Source organism: Hypomesus transpacificus, chromosome 24 (genome assembly GCF_021917145.1).
Source record: "Hypomesus transpacificus isolate Combined female chromosome 24, fHypTra1, whole genome shotgun sequence".
NCBI lineage: Eukaryota > Metazoa > Chordata > Actinopteri > Osmeriformes > Osmeridae > Hypomesus > Hypomesus transpacificus.
In genome coordinates, this window is record NC_061083.1 from 1,479,432 (window position 1) to 1,502,043 (window position 22,612).

Below are 22,612 nucleotides of genomic sequence, written 5' to 3' on the forward strand. Positions count from 1 at the left end.
GTGTTTTCAGGTTGCCGAAACCCCCTAAACTTCAGATACACAAGAAGAAAACGAAGGAGTCGCCCATCGCTACTTCAGAGAGAATCTTGTTGAGAGAATTCAAGATGGCAGTTTCAGGTGAGACTTGATCCCCGAGATAAACAACATCAAACTGTTTATTTGTGACGATTGATAAATTGTACACGGTCAACTGTTTAATGCAATATAAAACTGTGCAAAATAGAATTCAACTGCGTTTTAGTTGATACAAACGAACGGTAGATGTGGCTAGCTGGCGCGGTAGGCTTGACTAGCTATTCCAATAGTAGCTAGCTAGCGTTAGCCAGATAATCCCTTTCTGCTGTAAATCTAGTAAATACTTGTTGATTACAGCACAAAGAAACACCCGACATACATTAAGAAGCAAATAATAACGAAGCCTCGTCGATGCAGTAATGTCACTTAGGTAAAATGACACAAATAGTTACATTAAGCCTCATTCACCAGGGGACCACTATCAAACATGGCCTCCAAAATGTCGAAATGTCATATTGCTAGCCAAGCAGTCAAATCCTTCTATGCTAAGCTACGATTTCCATTGCTCTGTCAGTTAGTTTTACTGACTTGCGGACACGTGTTGCCAAATAGTACATCATCTCAGACATGTCGAATGAGAAATGAAGGTCTGTCGCATATATTGAAGTTAGCCAGCCTTTCAAGTAGATCCGCAGGTAGCTGTCAAATCAGAAGTCTAGCACACGGCACGGTAGACTTCCAGATTGCACGCCACACTAACTAGCTGGTCTGATGTATCTATAACTAAATGCCCACATAGTGGCAACAATCTTATCCGTAGTTTGTCTGATTGCAAGGTTTTTCTCTATTTTGGTGTTTGAGTCGCACACCCATACACCCCCAAACTGTAATCAGGATTGCATTGGGCGCTGCAGTCGGTCAGTAATCAGAGGCTTCATTTGTACATCATATTTTCTGTTCATCATCCCTAGTTACATAGTAACAAAGTAATTTCACCTAAGTATTATCCAGTACCAAGAAAAGGCAAGTCGTTTAAGAAGAAGTAGTAGTCTGTGTCCAATCTATGGGCCTTATGCCAAATATAATCAGTTTGTACTATCTGCACTATAATACAATTGTACCTATAAAAGTCCTTCCTAAATGATGTGAAACTCAAAGGATGTTGCAGTGACGTCATTCAATTCAGATAGAAATGCATACTGGTGTGGATTGACAACACATCTAATCAAGTGTTGGGAGTCAGATGGCTGAGCGGTGAGGGAGTCTGGCTAGTAATCAGTAGGTTGCCGGACCGATTCCCCACCGTGCCAAATGACGTTGTGTCCTTGGGCAAGGCACTTCACCCTGCTTGCTTCGGGGGGGAATGTCCCTGTACTTACTGTAAGTCGCTCTGGATAAGAGCGTCTGCTAAATGTAAATGTAAGTGTTGTCTCAGGTTCCAGGTAAAGGGCTCACTCCCTTGGTCCCCCCCAGTGCATGAAGTTCTCCTGCAGTTGACGTGACTTACTGCTGCTGCCTCCTGTTCTCCTACCTTCCCTGCCTTTCACCATGTCCTCCACCTCCTCCTCCTGCTCCTCCTCTGGAGAGACCAGCCCAGAGGATGTACCCCGAGGTGGGGGCACCATAAGAGTCTACCTCCCCAATAAGCAGAGGACAGTGGTAAGACAAGGGAGATCGCCCAGGCAGTGGAGCGTGTTCAGTCGCTCATGTCTTTGCAGTGAAAATGTCTCGACAAGCTTGCCGTTTTTCACAACTTTAGAACTGCCAACAGTTGGTGTTGCATGTGCCAGCTGGTGCTTGCTTCTGTGTCTTATGAAATGTTCTTCCTTTGAGAAACCTTAGAAACAGGCTGCCTTGTATATTAGTATTCAAACAGATATGGTGTGTGGCATTCGTGTAAAAAAATTATTATATATATATATGAAATGCATACACATTGGCATCACTTAGCCATAGGATAACCAGAATTGCTGAGCGTTTTCATGAAACTCATTGAAAATGTTATACATTGTGTGCGAAAACAGGTGAATGTTCGCTCAGGACAGACGGTATTTGACAGCCTGGACAAAGCTCTCAAAGTGAGGGGCCTCAGCCAGGACTGCTGCGCTGTATTTCGACTCCTAGAGGGGTAAGTTTGTCAGTCTTTTCTCGCTCCATAGAGGAGCAGTCGTAGGGTGTACTCTAAACGGACTGCGGCCCCTAGTGTACCCCTAATATTTGTGCTGTTGTAGTCTCATAATCCTCTTGGGAATGGTTTGAAAAAGGGAAAATTCAGTGAAATAAATAGTGGTGTTCATGTGTGTGTGAAGTATTTGTCCTCCCTCTCATGTTTTTCCCGCCGTCCTCACAGGCGCAAGAGGCTGACAGAATGGAACACTGACATCACCCCGTTGGTGGGGGAGGAGCTCCTGGTGGAGGTGTTGGACGATGTCCCTCTCACCATGCACAACTTTGTACGTTAGCGCGCTCTCGTGTCAGAATCTTGGGGTTGGGGTTTAAAGATGGCCTGGGGCAGGTTTCAGGACGGCGAACACAGGCTTTCGTCCTGACCGTCATTCTCAGGAAATGTTTGGCGTTTTGTTTTCGTGGCAATTCCGTGCCCTTGTCTCTTCTTATTTATTTTTTTCATTTTATTACACCTTCTAAATCTTAATGTGCTTTGTAGAGTTTGTGATACTGTGTGAAATAAACCCGCCCCAGGTCGACTCCAGTATCTGTAAATACTTCAGACCCACTGGGTAAAAAAAAAAAAAAAGAAAAGAAAGGAACATTTACATGTGTGTTGCCAAGGATTGTGTCTCATCATCCAGGCTGATCCCATGACATGTTTCCAGGTACGTAAAACCTTCTTCAAGCTGGCCTACTGTGACTTCTGCCACAAGTTCCTCTTCAACGGCTTCAGATGCCAGACGTGCGGCTACAAGTTCCACCAGCACTGCAGCAGCAAGGTGCCCACCGTGTGTGTGGACATGGACACCATGACCAAACGGTGAGTCCTCCTCGGATCTACAGGCTATGGAAACACAACCGCCGCCCCTCCTCCTCCTCCTTCCTATCAGTGCAGTTTAGATACACCGACCCCCCCCCCCCCCCCCCCCATGTCCCTGTTCTCGTTGTGCATCGCCACCTGTCCGCCCGTCACCTTTTATGTGTTTCATCTGTGCTGTATGTTCCTTGTGTCCAGGTGTGGGCCCAACCCCTGCACAGATGAGGGGTATCCTCAGATATCCATACTGTTGCCAGACAACTCCATATCCCAGAGTGACATAGCCTTAACCCCAGAGCCTCCTGGGTAAGAACTCGTTCACAGCAGATAAGATGAGGAGTGTAAGCGAGAAGCTCCTCGAGTGATAGCGTGCGGAGGCTGCGAAGGGGGGGATCAAGTTGGTTGACGTTCCCCCTCCCCCCTGGGTGTTTCTTTGTTGCGTTTTCTCGCAGGCTTAATCTGCTGTCCCCCACTTCGGCCTTCCGCTTCCCCCTCCCCGGTGCTGAAGGCCAGTCCCTGCAGAGGCATCGCTCCACCTCCACCCCCAACGTCCACATGGTCAGCACTGTGGGGCCCGCGGGCACCAGCATCATCGAGGTCAGCCCGCACCCCAATGCGACGCCATGCGACGACACGCATGCGGTTGCGTCTTTGCGTTCCGAGTGTGAATGGCGTCTTGTAATGCCTTTTTTATTTTTCTCCCGTCTTTTTCCTCTGCTCTCCTTAGGAAGCACTAAAACTCAACAACACCATGGGTAGGAGTTTGCGTTCAACTTTTCCATTTTGCCGCTATGATCCTGCATTCCATCGTGGCTGTATTGCCAATCTGTTTCATAAATGATCAACATTCTTTTTTGGGGGGTTTGTATCCCCAGGTCCTGAGCCCTCACCCAAGCCCTCCACCAGCCCTCCCTCTTCCCTGGGCTCCCCAGGCAGAAGACCTCCTAAATCCCCCTCGGAGCACAAGGAGCGCAAGCAGTCGTCCTCAGACGACAAGAAGAAAGTGGTATGTGCTCCCAAACCCCTCTCACCTCCCCCCTCTTTCCCCCCCACCTCCCCTAATATTCACATGTCTCTGGAGGGCAGTGCTAAGTGTCATGTATGTTCCAGCACCGTGGCTACAGAGACTCTAGTTACTACTGGGAGGTCCACTCACGGGAGGTCACCATGCAGAAGAGGATAGGTGCCGGCTCCTTCGGGACTGTTTTCAAGGGCAAGTGGCACGGAGACGTGGCCATAAAGATCCTCAAAGTGACAGAGCCGACGCCTGAGCAACTGCAGGCTTTCAAAAACGAAATGCAAGTCCTGCGGTAAGTCACTGTCTTTGTTTATTTCTCTCTTAGACACAAAGGGGGGCCCCCTCCTTTGTGTCATTTCTATAAACGAGCGAGGCGTTCGGTGCTGAATCTACCGAGATTACAGTCGTGTGAAAGTGTTCGATTGCGATGTCAGAGCTCTGGAGATCGACATTTTCTTTTTTTGCATAAAAGGGGTGACTAATGCTCGCCTGTTATTGGATGTCTCCCCCCCCCCTCCCCTCACTGTGCAGAAAGACACGCCATGTCAACATTCTGCTGTTCATGGGCTTCATGACTAAGCCCAACTTTGCCATAATCACCCAGTGGTGTGAGGGCAGCAGCCTGTACCGCCATCTGCACGTCAGCGAGACCAAGTTCGACACCATGCGCCGGATCGACGTAGCCAGGCAAACGGCGCAGGGCATGGAGTAAGACAGACTTTATCTCACTTTATACTGGTCTTCTGAATTCATAGTTCACCGTTAAAATGATATATTTCAATCTTATGTATTTAGATTTAGATTTTTTTGTACACATTTTTGCTTTGCTTTTCCGAGCATTTCTACAAATTGTGTTGACATCGATCTCTTGACTTTTTTTCAGCTATCTTCATGCCAAGAACATAATTCATAGAGACCTGAAATCCAACAGTATCCTTTTTGCATGCCGGGCATGTACTTTTCTTAGGGAGATTTAATTAGAAATGAATTAGACACTGAATCTTGGCCTCGTGCAGTAAGGAACTGCATATCATGGAAAGCAGCACATTTCTTCAGACATGCAGAATGAACAGATGTGCCTTAGCTGCTCTCACCACAAACAACTGTTCTTCGTCTGTCACCTTAAATGTCAAGTGTCGGTGCTGTCTGGTGTGAACAACAACTCCTTTTTCTTAACACTTGGGTGACGGGGAGGAAAAATAAATATCTGTTAGTTTAGTCAGTGTTTCGGTCTCTGCAATGAGCGAATTCTGTTTTTGTAAATGTTTAAAGGTCCATGATATTTTTTGATGTTTTAGAACGTGTCGTTTCTGTGTCTGTAGCTTTAAATGCAATGAGGAGGAGAGAGCCGCGGCTAACTGCCATGCTTTGGTCATTTTCAAGCCATGATGTCTCTCAATATCGCGCTCGCACGGTCTTGGCTCATTTTCTCATTGGCGGGCCAAATTCTCTGGGCGGGCAAAGCAGAGGAAGGGGAGGTTACCTTTTCCCTTGTGCCGACATGAGGGCAAAATTCCAAAACGGTGCTTTTGAGCTTTCATTTTCTCAAAGGCAGAGCAGAATACCCAGTTCTTGTTGTACATCTATCGCAATGTCAAGCCACTGGGGGGGACCATAGGCAGGCTCATATTACTCTCATATTAATATTAAGAAACCCCATAAACAGACATTTTCATGCCATGGGACCTTTAAGAGAGCTCGGTTTCCATGTGTGCGTGTTGTCCATCCCTGTCGCCTTGTTCCTTAGCACGCCTGCCAGACATCTTCCTCCACGAAGGTTGGACCGTGAAGATCGGTGACTTTGGGCTGGCCACGGTTAAGTCTCGCTGGACCGGCTCACAGCAGGTAGAACAGCCCAGCGGGTCCATTCTCTGGATGGTGAGTCACTAGCGCAGCTCCGTTCAGGTTTTGACTGTTCTGCTGTTACTTCAAGTATGGCGACTTCACCACCATCAGTGTTTCTTGAGAGCACCGAGCTAGCCGTGTGTTTGCATCGTAGGCCCCCGAGGTGATCCGAATGCAGGATACCAACCCCTATACATTCCAGTCAGACGTGTACGGATATGGGGTGGTGCTATTCGAGCTAATGTCAGGGACCCTGCCTTACACCAGCATCAACAACAGAGACCAGGTAAAGTCTTTTTCGAGCCTTCCAAAGCAGCAGCAAAAAGAATAAATAAATAAGAAAAAAAGACTGTCACCCACTCCCCTTCCTCCTTTTTCGTGCCACTCAGATCCTCTTCATGGTCGGGCGTGGCTACCTGTCCCCAGACCTCAGTAAGATGTACAGTACCTCCCCCAAGTCCATGAAGAGGCTCATCATTGACTGCCTGAAGTTCAAACGCGACGAGAGGCCTCTCTTCCCTCAGGTAAACCCAACACCGCTCATCTGGCGGATCGTTACGGAACCGTCGTGGGAAACCTTTCTTCTCCAACTTGCAGATTTTAATCATGTTTCATTTACGTGTCATATATATGGATTATTCAAAAAAAAATGTTTACTTGTGAAATGTTAGATTTAGACGGGATTTAGACTTTTTTTGTTGTTGTTGTTTATGTGTCCCCAGATACTGGTAAGCATTGAGCAGGTCCAGGAACTGTTGCCAAAAATCGAGCGGAGTGCCTCGGAGCCCTCGCTGCACAGGGCCGTCCACGCAGAGGACCTGAACCCACTCCTGTTCCACACCACCCGGATCATGCCCCTGTGAAGCCCCGCCAGGGGAGCCAAGAGCTGGTTGGCCGAGCGACCATCACCCGCCAATGCTGCGGCATTCTCACGGTGGAGAGAGAAAGAGAAAGAAAGAGAGGGAGAGAGAAAAAGAGAGAGAGAGAGGAAGCACTAACAGCAGTCCATTCCACCACACATTCCTCCCCCCCCCTATCGTCCCCCCCTTTCGCCCCCTACCCTGGGCAAAAGCTGGAGCATTGCCCAAGTCGGGTGGCGCCACTAGATGGAGCCCCGTCGACATGTGGTGCATCTGGCTGGCTGAAGACTGTCCCTGCACATCAAGCAGCACTCCCTCCCTGCTGATGTGCCCAGGCAGTTTGGTGTGTGGGCCGTGCCGGAGACCCCTACATTCCTGTTAGGCGTTGGATTTCTCAAGGCTGCTTTTTGGGGTGGACACCTTTTTAATTTTTTCGTAGTACCATCGGAATTTCATGGTGAGCTTTCAAAGAGCAAGGAGCAGGAGAAACGAGATCGCTCTGAATCTGATGTAAAAAAAAAAAGAAAAAAAAAAAAAAAAGTGGTTGTCCATATACCGCTGAGCTTTTGTTAATTCATAGTTCCTTGCAGTCTTAGTATACATACATATACACACACACACACATTTAGTTAAATTGCTGCTATAAAACATTGATTGGTTTGCCACGGAGACCAGCAGTATGGGACTCAAGCAACACCGCACAATTGTCTGAGCACAGTAACATTTCCTAAAGGCTTGCACTGTCTCCATTCAAAACATCGAGCTCCGCACAGCATTGAGTTACAACACGGCCACAAAAGCTGTAGTCTTTAGCTACTGTAAGAGTATTCCTGAAAACGTGCTTACATTTAGCTTGATTTATACATTGCACCATGGAGCAGCTACTGATTGTTTTAAGGTGGCGTTAGGCCAACGTTTCCTCACATATCATATTTCATAAACTTCTGCAGGCTTTTTTGGAAATTCTCTTGGAAGAATTTGTCAATGTAAACATCATGTGTAACCTGCATACCCAGAGCAGATGAGAGGGCAAGTCCTTGCCTTCCAAGATACCTTTTTCCCAGACTAATTTCTTAATGTCATCTGGCCTGGTGTTGCAATCTCGTCATATTAAAAGTGTTTATTTTTTCTTCACCATAGGGAATGTTCACAGCTCAGGTGAATGGCATTGTCAGGTGCATAGAGCAGTTTCTGAATGGGTGTTCAATATTGATTTGTTTGCCAGCTCCGGCAAATGGTTAAAACGAGCTGCCTTAATGTAAGCACTGGCTTCTTTACTTGTTGTACCCTAATGGCAGTGGTGGAAGTGCAGAGTAATCGTTTTTTTATTCCAAATTGTTGTGGTATGGATTATTGTCAATCATGTGATATCAAAAAACAAAAACACCAGCTTTTCAATTGAAGATACTTAATGGAACGTTCAACTGTTTGAGACATCCGCAAGAAAATACAAGCCAGGTTTTTCTTTGCTGTTTTCTTTTTACTGGTGTTAATACATACTGCTGTTGCTTAGGCTGCATGCTAGCACAGGCCACTAGTTGCTGCCGAGCAATGCTTTCACTTATTGATGTCAGTGTACAAGAGATTCTTAGTGGTCACCTCAAATGGGGGATTTTGCCAACCAGCCAGTTATCAGAAAGATGGGAGTTTCTTGTTGGATGTATGCGGTGGTTGTAGGCTAGTTCCTCTCAAACGCGTGTTAACGTTATTTATAAAATATTCGGTTGCTTATTTCACTGCTCCCTGGTGCAATGCAGAAATCCTGTGTCGCTGAGGCTCAACAATGATCATTTAAGTTTTAGCATCTTGCGTTGGTCAAACTAACAGTAACTGTGATAGTAACCCAGAAAGGTATGCTTGGTGTTCTCTATGCTGGCAAATGGCTTGACGTTAGAGGGTGTGATTTTTCGATACTGTATTTGACGTGGTCAATTTAACAAGTGGAGAGCTTGTCATTGTGTGTGCGTGTGTGTGCGTGTGTGTGTGTGTGTGTGGGGGGGGGGGGTCAGTAGTTATTGAACATTGCAGGACTGACAGCTTTTGTAAGAAGCAGATACAGGTTTTTAAACCTAGATGTTTTCAAGTTTCAAATAAATAAGGGGAAGGGCTGGGTACCCTCCTCTGTTTTCTTATTCCAGTTCTGTTGGTGGCTGTGGGTTGGGTAAGGATACGGATAGGGTTGTCCGGGGCTTTGATGACACGAAGGTTGGGGAAAGGCTCCATTTTTGTTTCTTATCTAATTTATTGATGTCATTGCAGATTGTGTGAATCTGCTGTTCTTGGATCTTTTGGGGTGGGTGAGATGTTTGTTTACTGACAGAGATCCCTCTTTGCAACATTTAAGTCATAGTTAGGGTTCTTTCTGATTTAGAATGTTCTTCAAGGCACGGTACTGTCTCAAACTACTTCTCCAAACTAGCTTATTTTTCAAACTCAAGTGTGGCTAAAAATGGCAACGTAAGCACAGTAGATGGATATCAAGTGTCATATGATCAATGCAAAGTGCAGAGAAAGACTCAATTAAATTTCCTTACCAAGGGCATCTATCATTTGTTGTATCTATCGTGTAGATTACAGGAGAAATTGAGTAGGCCTATGGCTGAAACGTATCTCTCCAAATAAAATTAATTTTACAGACTTGTAGCAATAGAGCTAGCAAGGAGAGATGAATTTGTTTTCCAGTGCATGTAGAAATATACATGATGCAAGCATAATATCTAATTTGTCTGGTGGCATTGCTTTACCATACTGTAACATCATGTATTCCCTGATTTCTCTTGATTGAGGGCTCAGATTCTATCATCTTTTTTATTGAAGAGGTGAAAACGAGAGTATCGGAGTGTGAGTTTAGTTGACTGCATGCCTTTCTCTTCCAAAGAGGACAGCGTTTCGTCTGTTGAGAGGAGAGGTGGGGGACGGGGACGGGGTAGGGGGTGCCACATTGACCAAAATTGAAAAGTAATATACGGACTTCCCTTAAAATCAAGTCTGCAATAAGCGCATGATATCAGATAGAAGATACCACTTACTGTCTCAACAGAGTAATGGCAGGGGTCATTGGAGTTTGGACGGAAACCAGACAAACTCAACAGCTGTCTATTTTAAAGCAGAAATGAGAATGGGCGAGCTGTGTCAGTAGTTTTGCATATCTCTAGGTGAACTGCAATAATTGTGTGTATAGTTTCTGAGGTATCAGGGGTGTTCCGTTTGCAATAAGTGGTATATTCTGCTGTGTACAGTTACATTTTTTTTTTTTATTACAAAACTGTACCTTGTTTCTATTTTTGTGTGATGGTTTGAAAAGAACAAAATTATTTTAAAATGTAAAAGAAATCTGTAGTATTTTTGTAGGTTTTTGTCTTAAAATATTGAGGATGCAGGATTTTATTCTTTAAATAAAACTGTGGAATACTTATGGAAATCCTGTTTATCTTGTACAAACAATACAAAATGTCCTCGGTTGATTTCACAACGACAGTGAGTTTACACTTTTCAAAGATGCCTATGACTAGCCCCTTTAGTCTAAACGAAACTGTGCTTTAGCTTGACTTGTCTAAAAGAAGAAGTGGCCATGCCCTGAGTTTAGCAGGTTATGACCGAGTGGCAGGAAACAATGTGACGTTTGTTTTTACCATTGGTTTCTCTGTGGTATACAGCCCATGATTAACAGAAAACAAATGGCAGATGCACGCTTGCAATCATGTAAATGACACACTTGTTTAATTTGTTTTGAAATTCTGGTCCTAAGGGCAAGCAATAAAGCATTACATGAAAAGATGCAGATGATATTTACATTCATGGTCAGTATAATTTAGCATAACAAACACGTAACAAAAAACACATAAATGTAAAAGGAAAAAGCGGTTTATGATATTAAATTAATCTCTATAATTGTCCTCAAGTTCTTTGATTTCACAACCATGAATCATTTGAGAAGCTTCCAAGCATTTATTTGTGATTACTGTTTAACCGTCTCTGGAGGAGGGGATCCCTCTCTGAATTGCTCCTCCCAAGGTTTCTTCCATTTTTTCTCCCGGTGGGAGTTTTTCTGGGAGTTTTTCCTTGTCTTCCTTGAGGGTTTAGGTTGGTTGAGGGGCAGTTCTATGGGCGCATGTGAAGCCCTCTGTGACATGCTTGCGTGTAAAAAGGGCTATACAAATACATTTGATTTGATTTGATTTGTATATTTTCACATCACCTGTTACATAACACCAACATTAATATCTAATCTATATTTTTATAAGCCTTAAACTTGTTCGTTAAAGGCTTATTCCAGAGAGCTGTATAATGGTGTGTATTTGTATTAACACAGATGTGAGAATATTACAGATGGGCGATGTTGTTAGTGGAATAGTTGCTTCATAATTTGTATCCGAGTCCAGATCGGCTGATGTGACAAAATAGGGTCATTGAGAAGCACATCCCCAGCACCTGCCAACACAGACAAATGTAAAGATTTTATAGGTGTATGGGTTAGAATAGTACAAATAAATGGAAACAATGGTCATACCTCAATGACGCAGAGCACTATCACGCAAATCCCGACGCTTAGGAAGTTTTCATCAAACCAGACCTTCAGTTTAGTGTAACAACCCTGTCATCAAGGACAGAATGAGTCATGATTTATTTTGGTTTCAGCCTATGTACTATGCATAGGCTATGCATGTGTCTGCTTGGTGTTGGCTAACCCCACCCACTGGCCTACATAGAAGAGATGTGACATCAGTAACATACCTCTTTCCAGAATGTGTTACAAGGGGTTACTGGTGGTGAACAGCAGGAATCTGGTATTTTGTCCATCCAGTCAGTGGAATTGTTGATTCCACAGCATTTGAGCTATATATATATTATATATGTGAAAAGTTATGGCGAGGAGATACACTTTTTGTTCATTCACATGTATAAGGTATGGGAATAATAATTGCCACTCACCGTTGTTTGAATAATATCCCAGTCATCTGCTGAGTTGGTTGAATTTCCACTTTTCTGATATTTCATAGACTTCCGCAGGCTTTTTTGAAGATCGTCTTGCAAGAATGTGTCAATCTAAACATACATCAACAGACAAGTAAGGAGCGCCTGTCCATAGCATGTATCAGTGTATCTTAAAGGTACACTTGACAATGAATTGATATCCATGGGCCGATACAATATAGCACATTTGGCTTCAGATCTGCCTCAGCCTCACTTTAAATCACTACTCATGTTCCTACCTCTCCCTCATAAACCAGCATAAAACACGCCGCAGCGAGCTCCACCAACATCAAGAGAAACAGCAGGATGAAAAACTGGAAAGACAACGAGAAAAAAACACGAAGCATCAAAAAAGTATTTACTTTGAAGCGTCAAAGTCATGCTTGTGTTGATGTTAGCGACTTGTATTTAGAAGTGGGATTGAATCGTGTCGTGGTATCACACACAGCGATGAGGAGACAGCGGTTCTCTTTCAGGGCACCGAGGAACCCCAGGAAGGACACACAGGTGATGATGATGCCAATGATGAAGAGAATGTTGGCCAGGTTCAAAGAAGCCAAGGACGGAATGAGGGAGGACACCTTGGAGTTCATCATCATATACAGTCCGAAGCCAAACACAGCTGTTCCACACATCTGTCACAAATATAACACAGACATCAGGAAATATCATGATTGTGAAATGAAAGTACAACGAAAGTGTCATACTCCAATTGAGTATTTCGTCTCTGTGCAATATGTTTGGAATAATCAAAAAGGATTAAACGAATGGTTTGATGTTTCGCGTACTTACAAAAAACAGGAAGTTGACCAAACACATGGTGTATTTCAAACACTTGAGGCAACTTTGAGCCATCTTCAAAAGTATATATTAAACCTGTGGAAGGAAAAAAGCAGTGTTTAGAGATACATATACAAGTGTTTAGCTGTTTGACACTTCCTATGTATTTACTTTAAGAGAAATTGAGATACTGAGAACATCAGATTCTAACTTCCTCCCTTCACACAAAAGGCATCGTGTTTTCCTGTCTCTCACGAGGGGTAACAAATGTCAAATCAAGAGGAAGTGAATGTTCTATAACGTATGATTTTCTTTCACATTGCTTTACATGTACCAAAACAACCAGGCACAACATTTATAACACAAACCAAACCATGTTTGACAAAAACAAATTTGGTTATCACAATGAGGAACATATGTCAAAATTGATTGTAGAGCAACCAGTCACAGTTTTCAAATATATGGGTAGGGTTTTCATCTGTGTCACTGCCAACACAGACCAACTACAATAAAAAATGTAAATTAACCTACTATTTATTACATGGCCAAAATGTTGCAGTATGCTAATCATTTTAATGTATTACTGATAGTTAGAAATAAATCATAGAACAGTAAAACACCTTCACTGTTTTATAACTTTGATAGAACCAGCCTCAAAAAATATTTGTTACCTTGTCAGCTGAAATTGTTTTCTCCTTTAAAAAAGAAAGATCTTAATTTATAAAGTGTGCTGCAATGTTCCTAATTTTACTGCCTGTACTTGTTACTTGCCTATTCTGTTGTGTTATCAAGGTGCTGTGGCGTGTAAAAAGGCAGTGTTGACCAAACACCAAGTGTCTACTTCCTTATTTTTAGGAACAGCAATACATGTATGACAAAGAGTAAGGGGGTTTCTCAAATAGCACAGCTGGGGAGGAAACAATTACATTAATTCAAATAATTATTGAACTATGATCATTCTTTTTTTTTTTTACAAATATAAAATGTATCTCTGTTCCAAATATAGAAAGAATTTAGAAAGAACCACATTTTGTATTCCTATATTTTTTAATGTTTTTTTATACATATGTTTTAGATAAACACAAAACTATGAACGTTGATATTATACAATTTAAATTATGTATCCAATCCAAGTCGAGACACATGAGAAACATTTTAATTAAGTACTCTGGGTACTTAATTGTTCCATTGTCTCTTTTCACTGGTAACCAAGACCATTTTTGATGAAGTAGCAGAAGAGAGGGATGCTGAAACACATACAAATGAACTGTAAAAAAACCAAAACAGGCATGTTTTAGAGTCAGGTATCAGCCACATCAAACAATAAACTCAACACGCGAAGCCACAGGCAGCTACTTTTAAAGCCACCAAACAAAAGAACATCAAACTCACACAATTTACAAGTAAGAAGCGGGGAACGTCTAGTAAATCTATATCTACAGAACTGCAAATACTATACGCACATGTAAAAATACCACATAAATTAATGTGTACCTGTAAAATGAACAGAGAGACGACCCCAGCACCAGTGCTTAGAAAATCTGTTGCAAACCAGTTCCTCAGCTTTGCATGACAGCCCTGGAACAGATTTTGTTCGTGCAATTTTTTATTAAATGATTTAGATTTCTTGTTGGACTATTTTGATTTGATTCTGTGTAGCAGCACTCCACATGGAAGGATACCATATAAGACATCCAACATTGTTAATCATACAGCTAGAGACAAAGTCTCTTGATGTGCCAAAGGGCTTTGTGGGGGATTTTTAATGGAAGTGCAGACTAAACCATACTGCCGTGTCTATGAAATGGTATTGCCTTTAAATATATTAAGACATGACCATATTACGGTACTAACACAGATAAGGGCCTACCTCTGGCCAGTTGGGTTGAGGGAGGATGTTACAGGGGTTTCTGGTACAGCATGACACAGGTATGCTTCCCTCCCAGTCTGCTTCTCCATGGACCCCACAGCACTTAAACTGGATAGAGCACAACACAACAGTTGCTTTCAACAAGCTAAGGTGTTCAATGGTTTGCATCTGACCAGCCAAAGAATTTCATCCTAGAATTACAAATATATACACGTTATATTTCTTTTTAGGTGGTAGTTGCAAAACACTCACAGTGTGCTGGACTGCGTCAAACTCATTTTTCATGGCCAGATTATCATCGGGGGAGGAATGCTTGTAAATCTCCAGACTTTTCATCAGGTCTTTCTCAAAGAAAGTATCTATCTGTGAAGGTCAAACGCTAAAGGTTGCTATTACAAATGTAATATATTCATTTTTCATTAAGCCGATGGTTTTAATCAATGTACCAATTTTTTTTTGGGGGGGGGATGTGTCATCCCCTTGTTGTAACCTACCTCTCTGCTGTACACCAAAAAGACACAGGCCATAGCCAGCTCCACCAGCATCAGAATGAACAGAAGGGTGAAAAACTGCAATCATAACATCAAAAAAGAAGAATTATCCAAGGCAACACTGTGTTCCATGACTGTTTCTCAACCTTCGTGAGAGGATAGAAAACGAGTACACAAAAGGTAGTTAGAATACTGTGTTGAAGTGGTGCTTGCTTATACTTACAGTTATAAGCATGCAACGATTTTCCTTCAGGGCACCCAGGATCCCGAGGTAGCACACACAGGTGACGATGGTGCCACTGACCACCAGTGTGTTGGCAGGTTGGATGGGCAAGAATGAGGTGATCAGGGAACTGAACTTGGAGTGCATCATCTGGTACTCCCCAAACGCCACTACAAACGCACCGCACAGCTAGACCACAATAGAGCACAGAAGCAATATCACGGTCTAATACTTGCATCCCCTCTGCAGGATGTTAAATATATTACACACAGCACACATTTATCATCTTATTATTAATACAATATTACTCATTTACCATTTGACCTACATACCCAGCATAGGAAGTTGAAGAAAATCATCATGGTTTTCCAGCAGTTTACACAGGAACGATTCATTCTTTTTCGGTTTGGATATCCGTCAGCAAAGTATGAAATAACCTGCTGATAATACTTTAGCTTTAAATCCAATTTAATATTACATTTCTTTTTAAACTCCTATCACCTTCTCATACATCTTCAGAGAGTAGAGTTAAGGCAAGTGGCCATGATAATCCAGAGCTAAAGGTGGTGTAAGTGTTTACCAGACAACTGTGTTTGGTATGAAAACATTGAGCATGGTGCCACCAAGACCAATGCAGTTCTACATATCTAAAGGGATCGGCTCATACGAACATTGGTCTATTTAATTCCAAAAGATCAGATCTTTACTTCATATGTTTAATTTGTGGGGTCAAATTTAAGTACCATGCATTTTACAAGTATATTTCAGTTTAATCAGGTGGATTCAAATCCAAAAGGGCATTTGATAGATAAGGAAATGAACTGAACTCCTGTTTTAAAATACACTCTTAGAAACTGAAATAAAAAATGCAGACCTACCTTAGATGCAACTATCCACTGGTCCACAGAGTTGCATCAGTTGAAGTGGTAGATACAGTATCCAGCTAACGTCTGTTGCTTGTTTCTCTAGCTTTATGACTGAAAGGTGAGGGCTGGAGGTGGCAGAAAGAGGGAGGGTTGGAGGAGGCGGTATACAGGGTTGTTTTTCCAGCACATTCCACCATCCAGGCCTCAGAAGAGGAAATTTACATTTGTTTAAAGAATGAATTACTCTAACCCTAACACCTGTACTAATACATACAGTGCCAAGTGTTTAAGGTGACAAGGACATCCAAGCACTAAACAGCTGGATTGAGTGGAGGTCTAACCATTATTCTAATAGTTTGTACCAATGCAAATAACCTTTCCATATACTTTGCTAATTGTGTGGCACCAACAACAACTCTAACTGTTATTGGTAGGAAATCTGTGTTGTAAAAACAATATATATTTAAACATTTCTCATTAAGATCATACAAAGGTTTATTCAAAAAGGGTTTGACACAGTAACACACCAATGCTCAGTAAAGACAAACGAAAGAACATCTCACAGCTATAGATTTAAAACAAGCTTTGATGAAACCCGATGAGCGTTCACATTTTCATCACCCCCGATCATACTTCTTTAAATAATCACGCATTTGTGTCACAACAAGGTGGCTCAGGACAGGACACAATAAATTACCCTCTCAAACCACAGGAATCCCTATCATACTGTCCAGTGACGAGCTATAAAAAGGGACAACATTGAAGTAAACATTTTGGATGTGGCAATACACAAGGTCCCTTCCATAAGTTCAGGACCAACGCATTTGGGTAAGGCAACGGCAAATGAGTGTCTGGAGAAGATCTATACAGCGTTGAGACGGCAGACAGTATCCAGCGCACGCAAACTTGAAACGGTACACCACCTTCAGTGAGCCTGGACATCAGACACTGGAGACCCTATGCTTTTCTTTTCACAAAACTACAAAGACGATGCAAAACAATGAATACTTTCACAGCAAAAAAAAAAACACAAAAAAATCCCCAGATTCAATTAGAAAAAGCAATGGATCGACAAAGTGAATCATACAAGGCATTACATTAATCAATTAGCTTTCAACAAACAGCTTTACAACACACTTTCTGCAGGATTACATTAGCGGTATGCTCAGCATTACAACTGACGGGGAAAACAACTCAAGTTTACGTAATTGAGACTTGTTTTGTTCATCTCCAATGTATACATCTAACAGAGAACTAAGGTAGACCTGAATAACTGAGTGGTACGTTCAATGGGAGACAAAGTAAATATGGTTTCACAAAGACAAGGTTCTTCAAACCATCACTACAAGTTAGGGTATACCTAGTTTAGGTCCTGAACTAGGCACTTAAGCTCACAATACACATCAATTACATCCATTGGACACATGATAATGGGCATATCACAGTGCAATTGGAAAGCCGGTAGAGAGTAACACAAAACTGATGAAAAACAATACACATAAAGAGAAAAGAGCACTCGTTACAGCCATTATGTTCACTGTCTAAATGTTGATACGGCCACCCAGTCCTAGTTTGCAGCTGATAGGTCTGTCTCTTTAGTATAGCAGTAAGAGATGACCTTAAACACTGGAGGCGAAAATAACTGGTTGAGATGACTATGGAAATTTACAATGAACGGGTTTCACTTTCCAGTACTTTCTTCTAAGTTGTCCAGGTTTTTGAGGTCCGTTTTCTCAATCGAGGTATCGAAGCAAGGGGGTTTTGTTCGGCAAAGCTACGTCAGGAAAAGTGATTGGCGCACTGTATGATATTTTTGTTTTTTTTAAAGGTGTGGATTCTCAAACTCCCTCGCGTCCTCAAGTGCTTGATCTGGTCTCAGTAGAATCGCTTGCGGCTGTTCTCCTTCCAGCGTCCGTACACGACCACAGCGACCACGCCCAGGACGAAGAGCCCGAGGATGGAAAAGATAATGGTGAAGAACAGTTGGACGCCACTCATTCCCTCCTCCTGCACCTCCACTGAAAGACAAGCACGCAGAAACGTCAACGGAATGACCTTGGAATGACCTTGGCTTTAACAAAGGGGCCGCGTGTTGAAATCAGGCGGGTGGATTTGCTTTCTAGGACTAATCGAAAGGGACAATGGCATCGCTGTTGTGCTGCACCTTTGAACTGGCCCATGTTGTCCACGCTGGGGACGGTGACCTCCTCCTCCTGCTCTTCCTCCAGAGTTCGCTCCACGGTCAGCTGGTACAGCTTCATGGAGATGAGATCATGGTTGTCTGGAAACACAGTAACAACGAGTGTCAGAACAAAACCACATCCACCCGTCAGAATAGCCATTAAAAGGGTTTGCTACCAGTATCAGCATGGTCAGTAGGTATTTATGACGGGTTACAATGATATAGGTGATCAAACAGTCCAACTCTGAAGAAGATACTGCCGGCTGAAATGTTTGTTCAACCTTTAAATTATTGAGAGCACATGGTTGTGTGACAGTTTATATCCAATCAGATGGTGAACCCACAGCAACTTGGGTAACCATGGAAAGCACCGTAAGTGGTTGTACCTGAGAGGTCACCGGTTACAGAGGAGGCTCCAAAAAAGTATCCTTGAGGCAGGTGAACACCTGACACATCAAAACAGTCCTTCCACTCACGGTTGCCATCTATGTCCAGCATTACCTGCAGAACGGGAGATGGAACAGAGTGGGTATCCTACTGTGTGTGTGTGTGTGTGTCTGTGCCAGAATTGCTCTATATGTCTCTGGTCTGTGTACAGGAGTGAAACCGGAAGGTGTGTGTGTCTGTGCCAGAATTGCTCTATATGTCTCTGGTCTGTGTACAGCAGTGAAACCGGAAGGTGTGTGTGTGTGTGTGAGAGAGCTCTCACAGTCAGCCTGTTTCTGGAGTATCTGATGAGGAGGAAGGTCTCGTGGTTGACGTTGCGCACCAGGGCGGTGCATCCACCGACCTCAGTGGGCAGCCCATCGCGATTGTGGTCGTAGGCCAGAGTCCCGTTCCCCACCATCGCTGACACATATGGGAACACTCGCTGTGGGCAGGCGGGAGGGAGATGGAACAGAACAGAGGTGTAACCGTGTTATGGAGGGAACTGAACCATATGGGGATTTGAACCTCAGGAAAAACAGGAATGTCTGGGGCGAAGGCATTCAATTGCACTTTGGTTCCAGGTTTCATGCAGCGAATGGCAATTAGCAATTCCCTATGAAACTTCTGCAAAACACTACAGACACGTATCGAATGTGGATTGACAGACTCAAACTGAATGGAGCGTTGGTTGAGGTAGATAGAGGACAGTTCTTGGGGTGATGGGGTTGGGTGGTTAATTTAACATAGCTACCTGAGTTGCAGGATTTTGCTTCTTCTGCATCTCCCAGTTGGTAGTGAAGAAATACAGGGTGAACTTGTGATCATTGGTAGGAAATGGATAGATGTGTGTGCAGTAACAGTAACCACGTCATCATTCGAGTGTTGGGGGACTGTATAGGGGGTGAAGGATAGAAAAATCACCTCATGGTTCTTGTTTTCATTGGGGTAGGTGTCCACAAATACCCCAAGGCCCGTGAACAGGTTGATGTTCCCAAACACTGGACCTGCACAAGATGTAATCAGTGATGAGTATTTCATGACAACCACTGATATGAAAGCAAGATAGGAGTGTCATAATTAGTGTCCTTGATTTGGTTTTAACTGTGAGAGGGACCCTTGAGGGGCATGGCAGACTTGGTACCTATTTGCATGCGTTCTTTGGTGAACCATAAAGCCATTCCATCTCCATTGAGATTCTTCTTCCCTTGACCGTGAATCTTGAAGTGCACCTGGAGCTCCCAGTCTCGCAAGTAACAGGGCTAGATGCACAGTCACACGATACATACACATGCGCACACCCATGCACGCGCACGCACACAAACAAAACCGAGATGATAGGCTGTTAGTGGTGTGAAACCAGGGTCTGGGGTGATGTTGTGACATCCTGAAGCATTGTAGACTGAGTTACCAGTGTTCTGTAGTACTGAAACAGTTCAAGTATTTTATTGTCAGATGCACAGAACAACACAAGGTCAGACTGGGCACTGAAATTCTTAAGACAAGACAACACAAACAGGATTCAAGTTATGGAGTTAATCTGCTTGTGTTTTAGGTTGTAGTTCAAAACTCACAATGCGGCTCCACACAGCTCCTTGTCTGCTCTGTAAGTCGGGGGTCAGACGAACAGTCTCGGTAGTAATCATTGCAGTACCCATTAGATCCCAATGAGAAGAACTGGAGGAGCCCAGCCCTGGATTTACAATTAGAAATAATTCACTTGGAAAAGTCGACATATAATGTGACCAACAGCCTAATTTCAAGATATGTTTATGATTAACTCTCAAATATTTGTAATTACATGGTATGCCGCTTCCGCGTACGCCATTGCGCAATCAAATGCCGTAAGTGGTGTCACTTGTCACTTGAGTTTTGCTAACTGCCTGAGGCTGCCCAATCAAACTGTTTTACACAATATTTAATAGGCCTGATTCAAAAACCTCACTGTTACTGTATCGTATAATACACCTTCAATATTGTCAACCGAAACAAAAGCAGAACAGTCTAATGTCTAATGTGATAACAACAACTAACATTTGCTAGCTCACTAGCTAACTAATAGCTACTGTACCTTGATATGGCTTTGTCAGCGAGTATTCCCTCTTTAAAAAGTCTTCCATCTCGTATCCATTGTCTGCCAACGATGAGCCAATCAAAAAACACATAAAAACGAACATACAGGTTAATTCATTATTGTTTCGGAGATTAAACATTGAATATAATTTCCGAAGACTACTCATTCGAGACAGAATATACTTTTCCATGGTGGCAGCCATATTGACTAATATTTCTACGACCGCCCATTTTTTCTATTGGCTTGCCGATTTAAAGGGACATTCATGTCCCGTCCCAAGATACCCATACTATTAAGTGTACCAAAGAAAGAGTCTGGTAAATCCAAACACATAACCTGCCTGCCAAATCGCACTCTTTTTACTTTTAGTAGCCTACGTAGCCTACTGCAGTTGCATTAACAAGTTTGTACTGTTGCATGATGAAGTACGCATGCAATTAGGATAGAAGCTACTTTAGGCCAACAGTCTCAGACGTCTTACCGTTACCGTTAAACTTTCATTTTGTCTCCTGGAGTGGAGATCATCCAAAGTCCAGAAGAAATGTGAGAAGAAATAAAAAATGGTACACAGCTATACAGCTGTTCTCTCTACATGGAGCTGCTCTTGATGGCTAAGGACTAACACACATTAAGAATACAGTAGGGGGTGGGGGAAAAATCGATTCGCATTTGAATCTTCTAACGATTGCCTATCGATTCACAAATTTCAGAAAATCGTTATTTTTGGTTTTTCTTTTTTTAACAATGAGTTTATTAACCTGCAAGAAAAACAGTACATTTCAAGTTTTTGATACATTGGGATTTCTTTATTCAACTCTTAAGTAACACTAAACAGCTGACTGGAATCAAATGTAAGCATATATTGAATCAAAATTTGATTAAAAATCTTTTTGAATTGAATCGTGAGGTACCAAAAGATTCCCACCCCTAGTAGCCATGGATTGAAAGTGGTGGTGTTGGAGTGATCAGGTACCTTCACAAAGTCTAATGTTTTTGGTAAAATGGTACAATGCCAGCTTCAGCCACAGAGAACAGAGATCCATGGTTATCACAAGAGTGGCAGTAAGTGGAGAAAAGTTAGCATACATTTCTGAGACCCCAATAAGGTCCATGTCAGGTAGCTTATTTGTCCGTGGAGAGCTTTGCATAGAGAACTCCTGCAAAACATTTAAAGCATTTTGTTGGATTTTTTTTTTCTCTTTCAAACATACATTCAACACTTTAATCTTGAATGTATGTGCGTTCCACAATCCTTGCATTGAATAATCATTGTTCATCAATTGATTTTAAAGTGGTCTTCAAAGAAAAAAAACCATCTAAACGGAAAAGTAAACTTCTTCAACTCAGACTTTTCTTTCTGATTTGTGTGTTTGCCTATCCCCACTGTTTCTTAAAAAGTGGACAGTAGGTGCGATTAACGAGGTGAACTATTGACAGCTAATTGGCGCCACTAGGCTTTCCCTCAGCATCCTGGGAGGAATCTCACTAATGCAGTTTCCTTTCAGTTTATGGCTCCCCAGAGAGGCTTCTTTAAGAAACAAATAGACAGAGAGAGGAAGTGAGAGAACAAAATGGAGGTGTTAATATACCCCCAGATCAGATGTTTTAGATCCAGCATTGTATTTCATTCATTAGTATTATGACTATGTGTCCCGTGGGGACAATATTGCTAATGCAGAATTTCAGTTTACAGCTGAAATGTGAAACATCCCAACCAGTCTGCCACATCGTCTGACACCCACACAGAACCATGTGTGTTTTCTATATAATTACAGTTCCGGACAGGCTACACACTGAGTCTGGTTGTCATAAAGGACAGACACACTATATTGTGCAATGTTTAGGTCCCCTCTCAGCTCTTTGAGTAAAGCAGGATTGTAGAGTATGCTGTTTACTGACTGCTCCTACTGTGTTGGTCTTCCACTTAATCCATATTGGTAATGTAAGAAGATATTATAGTGTTTTGCGGCTCCAGTCCCAGGCATACTCCATTTACAGTGAT

The 22,612-nt window shown here is 42.7% G+C and overlaps 4 protein-coding genes across 7 annotated transcripts; 1 reads left to right on the forward strand and 3 right to left on the reverse strand.

Annotated features, from left to right (window-relative positions):
- Positions 1 to 40: 40 nt before the first annotated feature.
- araf (A-Raf proto-oncogene, serine/threonine kinase) lies at positions 41 to 18,809 on the forward strand. 3 transcript variants are annotated; one of them, XR_006958275.1, is made up of 17 exons: positions 41 to 117; positions 1,451 to 1,674; positions 2,040 to 2,143; positions 2,366 to 2,468; positions 2,850 to 3,004; positions 3,200 to 3,307; positions 3,454 to 3,598; positions 3,729 to 3,756; positions 3,877 to 4,007; positions 4,112 to 4,311; positions 4,551 to 4,727; positions 4,903 to 4,949; positions 5,779 to 5,897; positions 6,019 to 6,150; positions 6,254 to 6,388; positions 6,587 to 8,715; positions 18,790 to 18,809. XR_006958275.1 is itself a non-coding variant. In XM_047047996.1 (16 exons), the coding sequence occupies exons 2-16, from the start codon at positions 1,564 to 1,566 to the stop codon at positions 6,725 to 6,727; spliced, it is 1,836 nt and encodes a 611-aa protein (XP_046903952.1). In that variant the 5' UTR covers positions 41 to 117; positions 1,451 to 1,563; the 3' UTR covers positions 6,728 to 10,139. The 3 variants fall into 3 exon arrangements, 2 of the variants coding, with proteins under 2 accessions (XP_046903952.1, XP_046903953.1); XM_047047996.1 differs by lacking the exon at positions 18,790 to 18,809 and having other exon boundaries at positions 6,587 to 10,139; XM_047047997.1 differs by lacking the exons at positions 3,200 to 3,307; positions 18,790 to 18,809 and having other exon boundaries at positions 6,587 to 10,139.
- Positions 10,423 to 13,341, reverse strand: zgc:64051 (leukocyte surface antigen CD53). The gene is made up of 8 exons (XM_047047999.1): positions 13,150 to 13,341; positions 12,491 to 12,574; positions 12,145 to 12,333; positions 11,938 to 12,012; positions 11,657 to 11,770; positions 11,459 to 11,560; positions 11,235 to 11,318; positions 10,423 to 11,155 (listed from the first exon to the last, which is right to left on the reverse strand). The coding sequence occupies exons 2-8, from the start codon at positions 12,551 to 12,553 to the stop codon at positions 11,084 to 11,086; spliced, it is 699 nt and encodes a 232-aa protein (XP_046903955.1). The 5' UTR covers positions 12,554 to 12,574; positions 13,150 to 13,341; the 3' UTR covers positions 10,423 to 11,083.
- Positions 13,491 to 16,050, reverse strand: LOC124486442 (leukocyte surface antigen CD53-like). Of its 2 annotated transcripts, none has more exons than XM_047048001.1 (8): positions 15,941 to 16,049; positions 15,395 to 15,502; positions 15,063 to 15,251; positions 14,843 to 14,917; positions 14,601 to 14,711; positions 14,349 to 14,456; positions 13,973 to 14,056; positions 13,491 to 13,745 (listed from the first exon to the last, which is right to left on the reverse strand). In XM_047048001.1, exons 2-8 carry the CDS (start codon positions 15,455 to 15,457, stop codon positions 13,677 to 13,679), a joined length of 699 nt encoding a protein of 232 aa, XP_046903957.1. In that variant the 5' UTR covers positions 15,458 to 15,502; positions 15,941 to 16,049; the 3' UTR covers positions 13,491 to 13,676. The 2 variants fall into 2 exon arrangements, with proteins under 2 accessions (XP_046903957.1, XP_046903956.1); XM_047048000.1 differs by having other exon boundaries at positions 13,492 to 13,745; positions 15,395 to 15,499; positions 15,941 to 16,050.
- On the reverse strand, positions 16,406 to 20,821 carry lman2lb (lectin, mannose-binding 2-like b). The gene is made up of 8 exons (XM_047047998.1): positions 20,608 to 20,821; positions 20,111 to 20,229; positions 19,681 to 19,798; positions 19,461 to 19,543; positions 18,820 to 18,981; positions 18,497 to 18,611; positions 18,093 to 18,209; positions 16,406 to 17,946 (listed from the first exon to the last, which is right to left on the reverse strand). The coding sequence occupies exons 1-8, from the start codon at positions 20,810 to 20,812 to the stop codon at positions 17,804 to 17,806; spliced, it is 1,062 nt and encodes a 353-aa protein (XP_046903954.1). The 5' UTR covers positions 20,813 to 20,821; the 3' UTR covers positions 16,406 to 17,803.
- Positions 20,822 to 22,612: the final 1,791 nt, after the last annotated feature.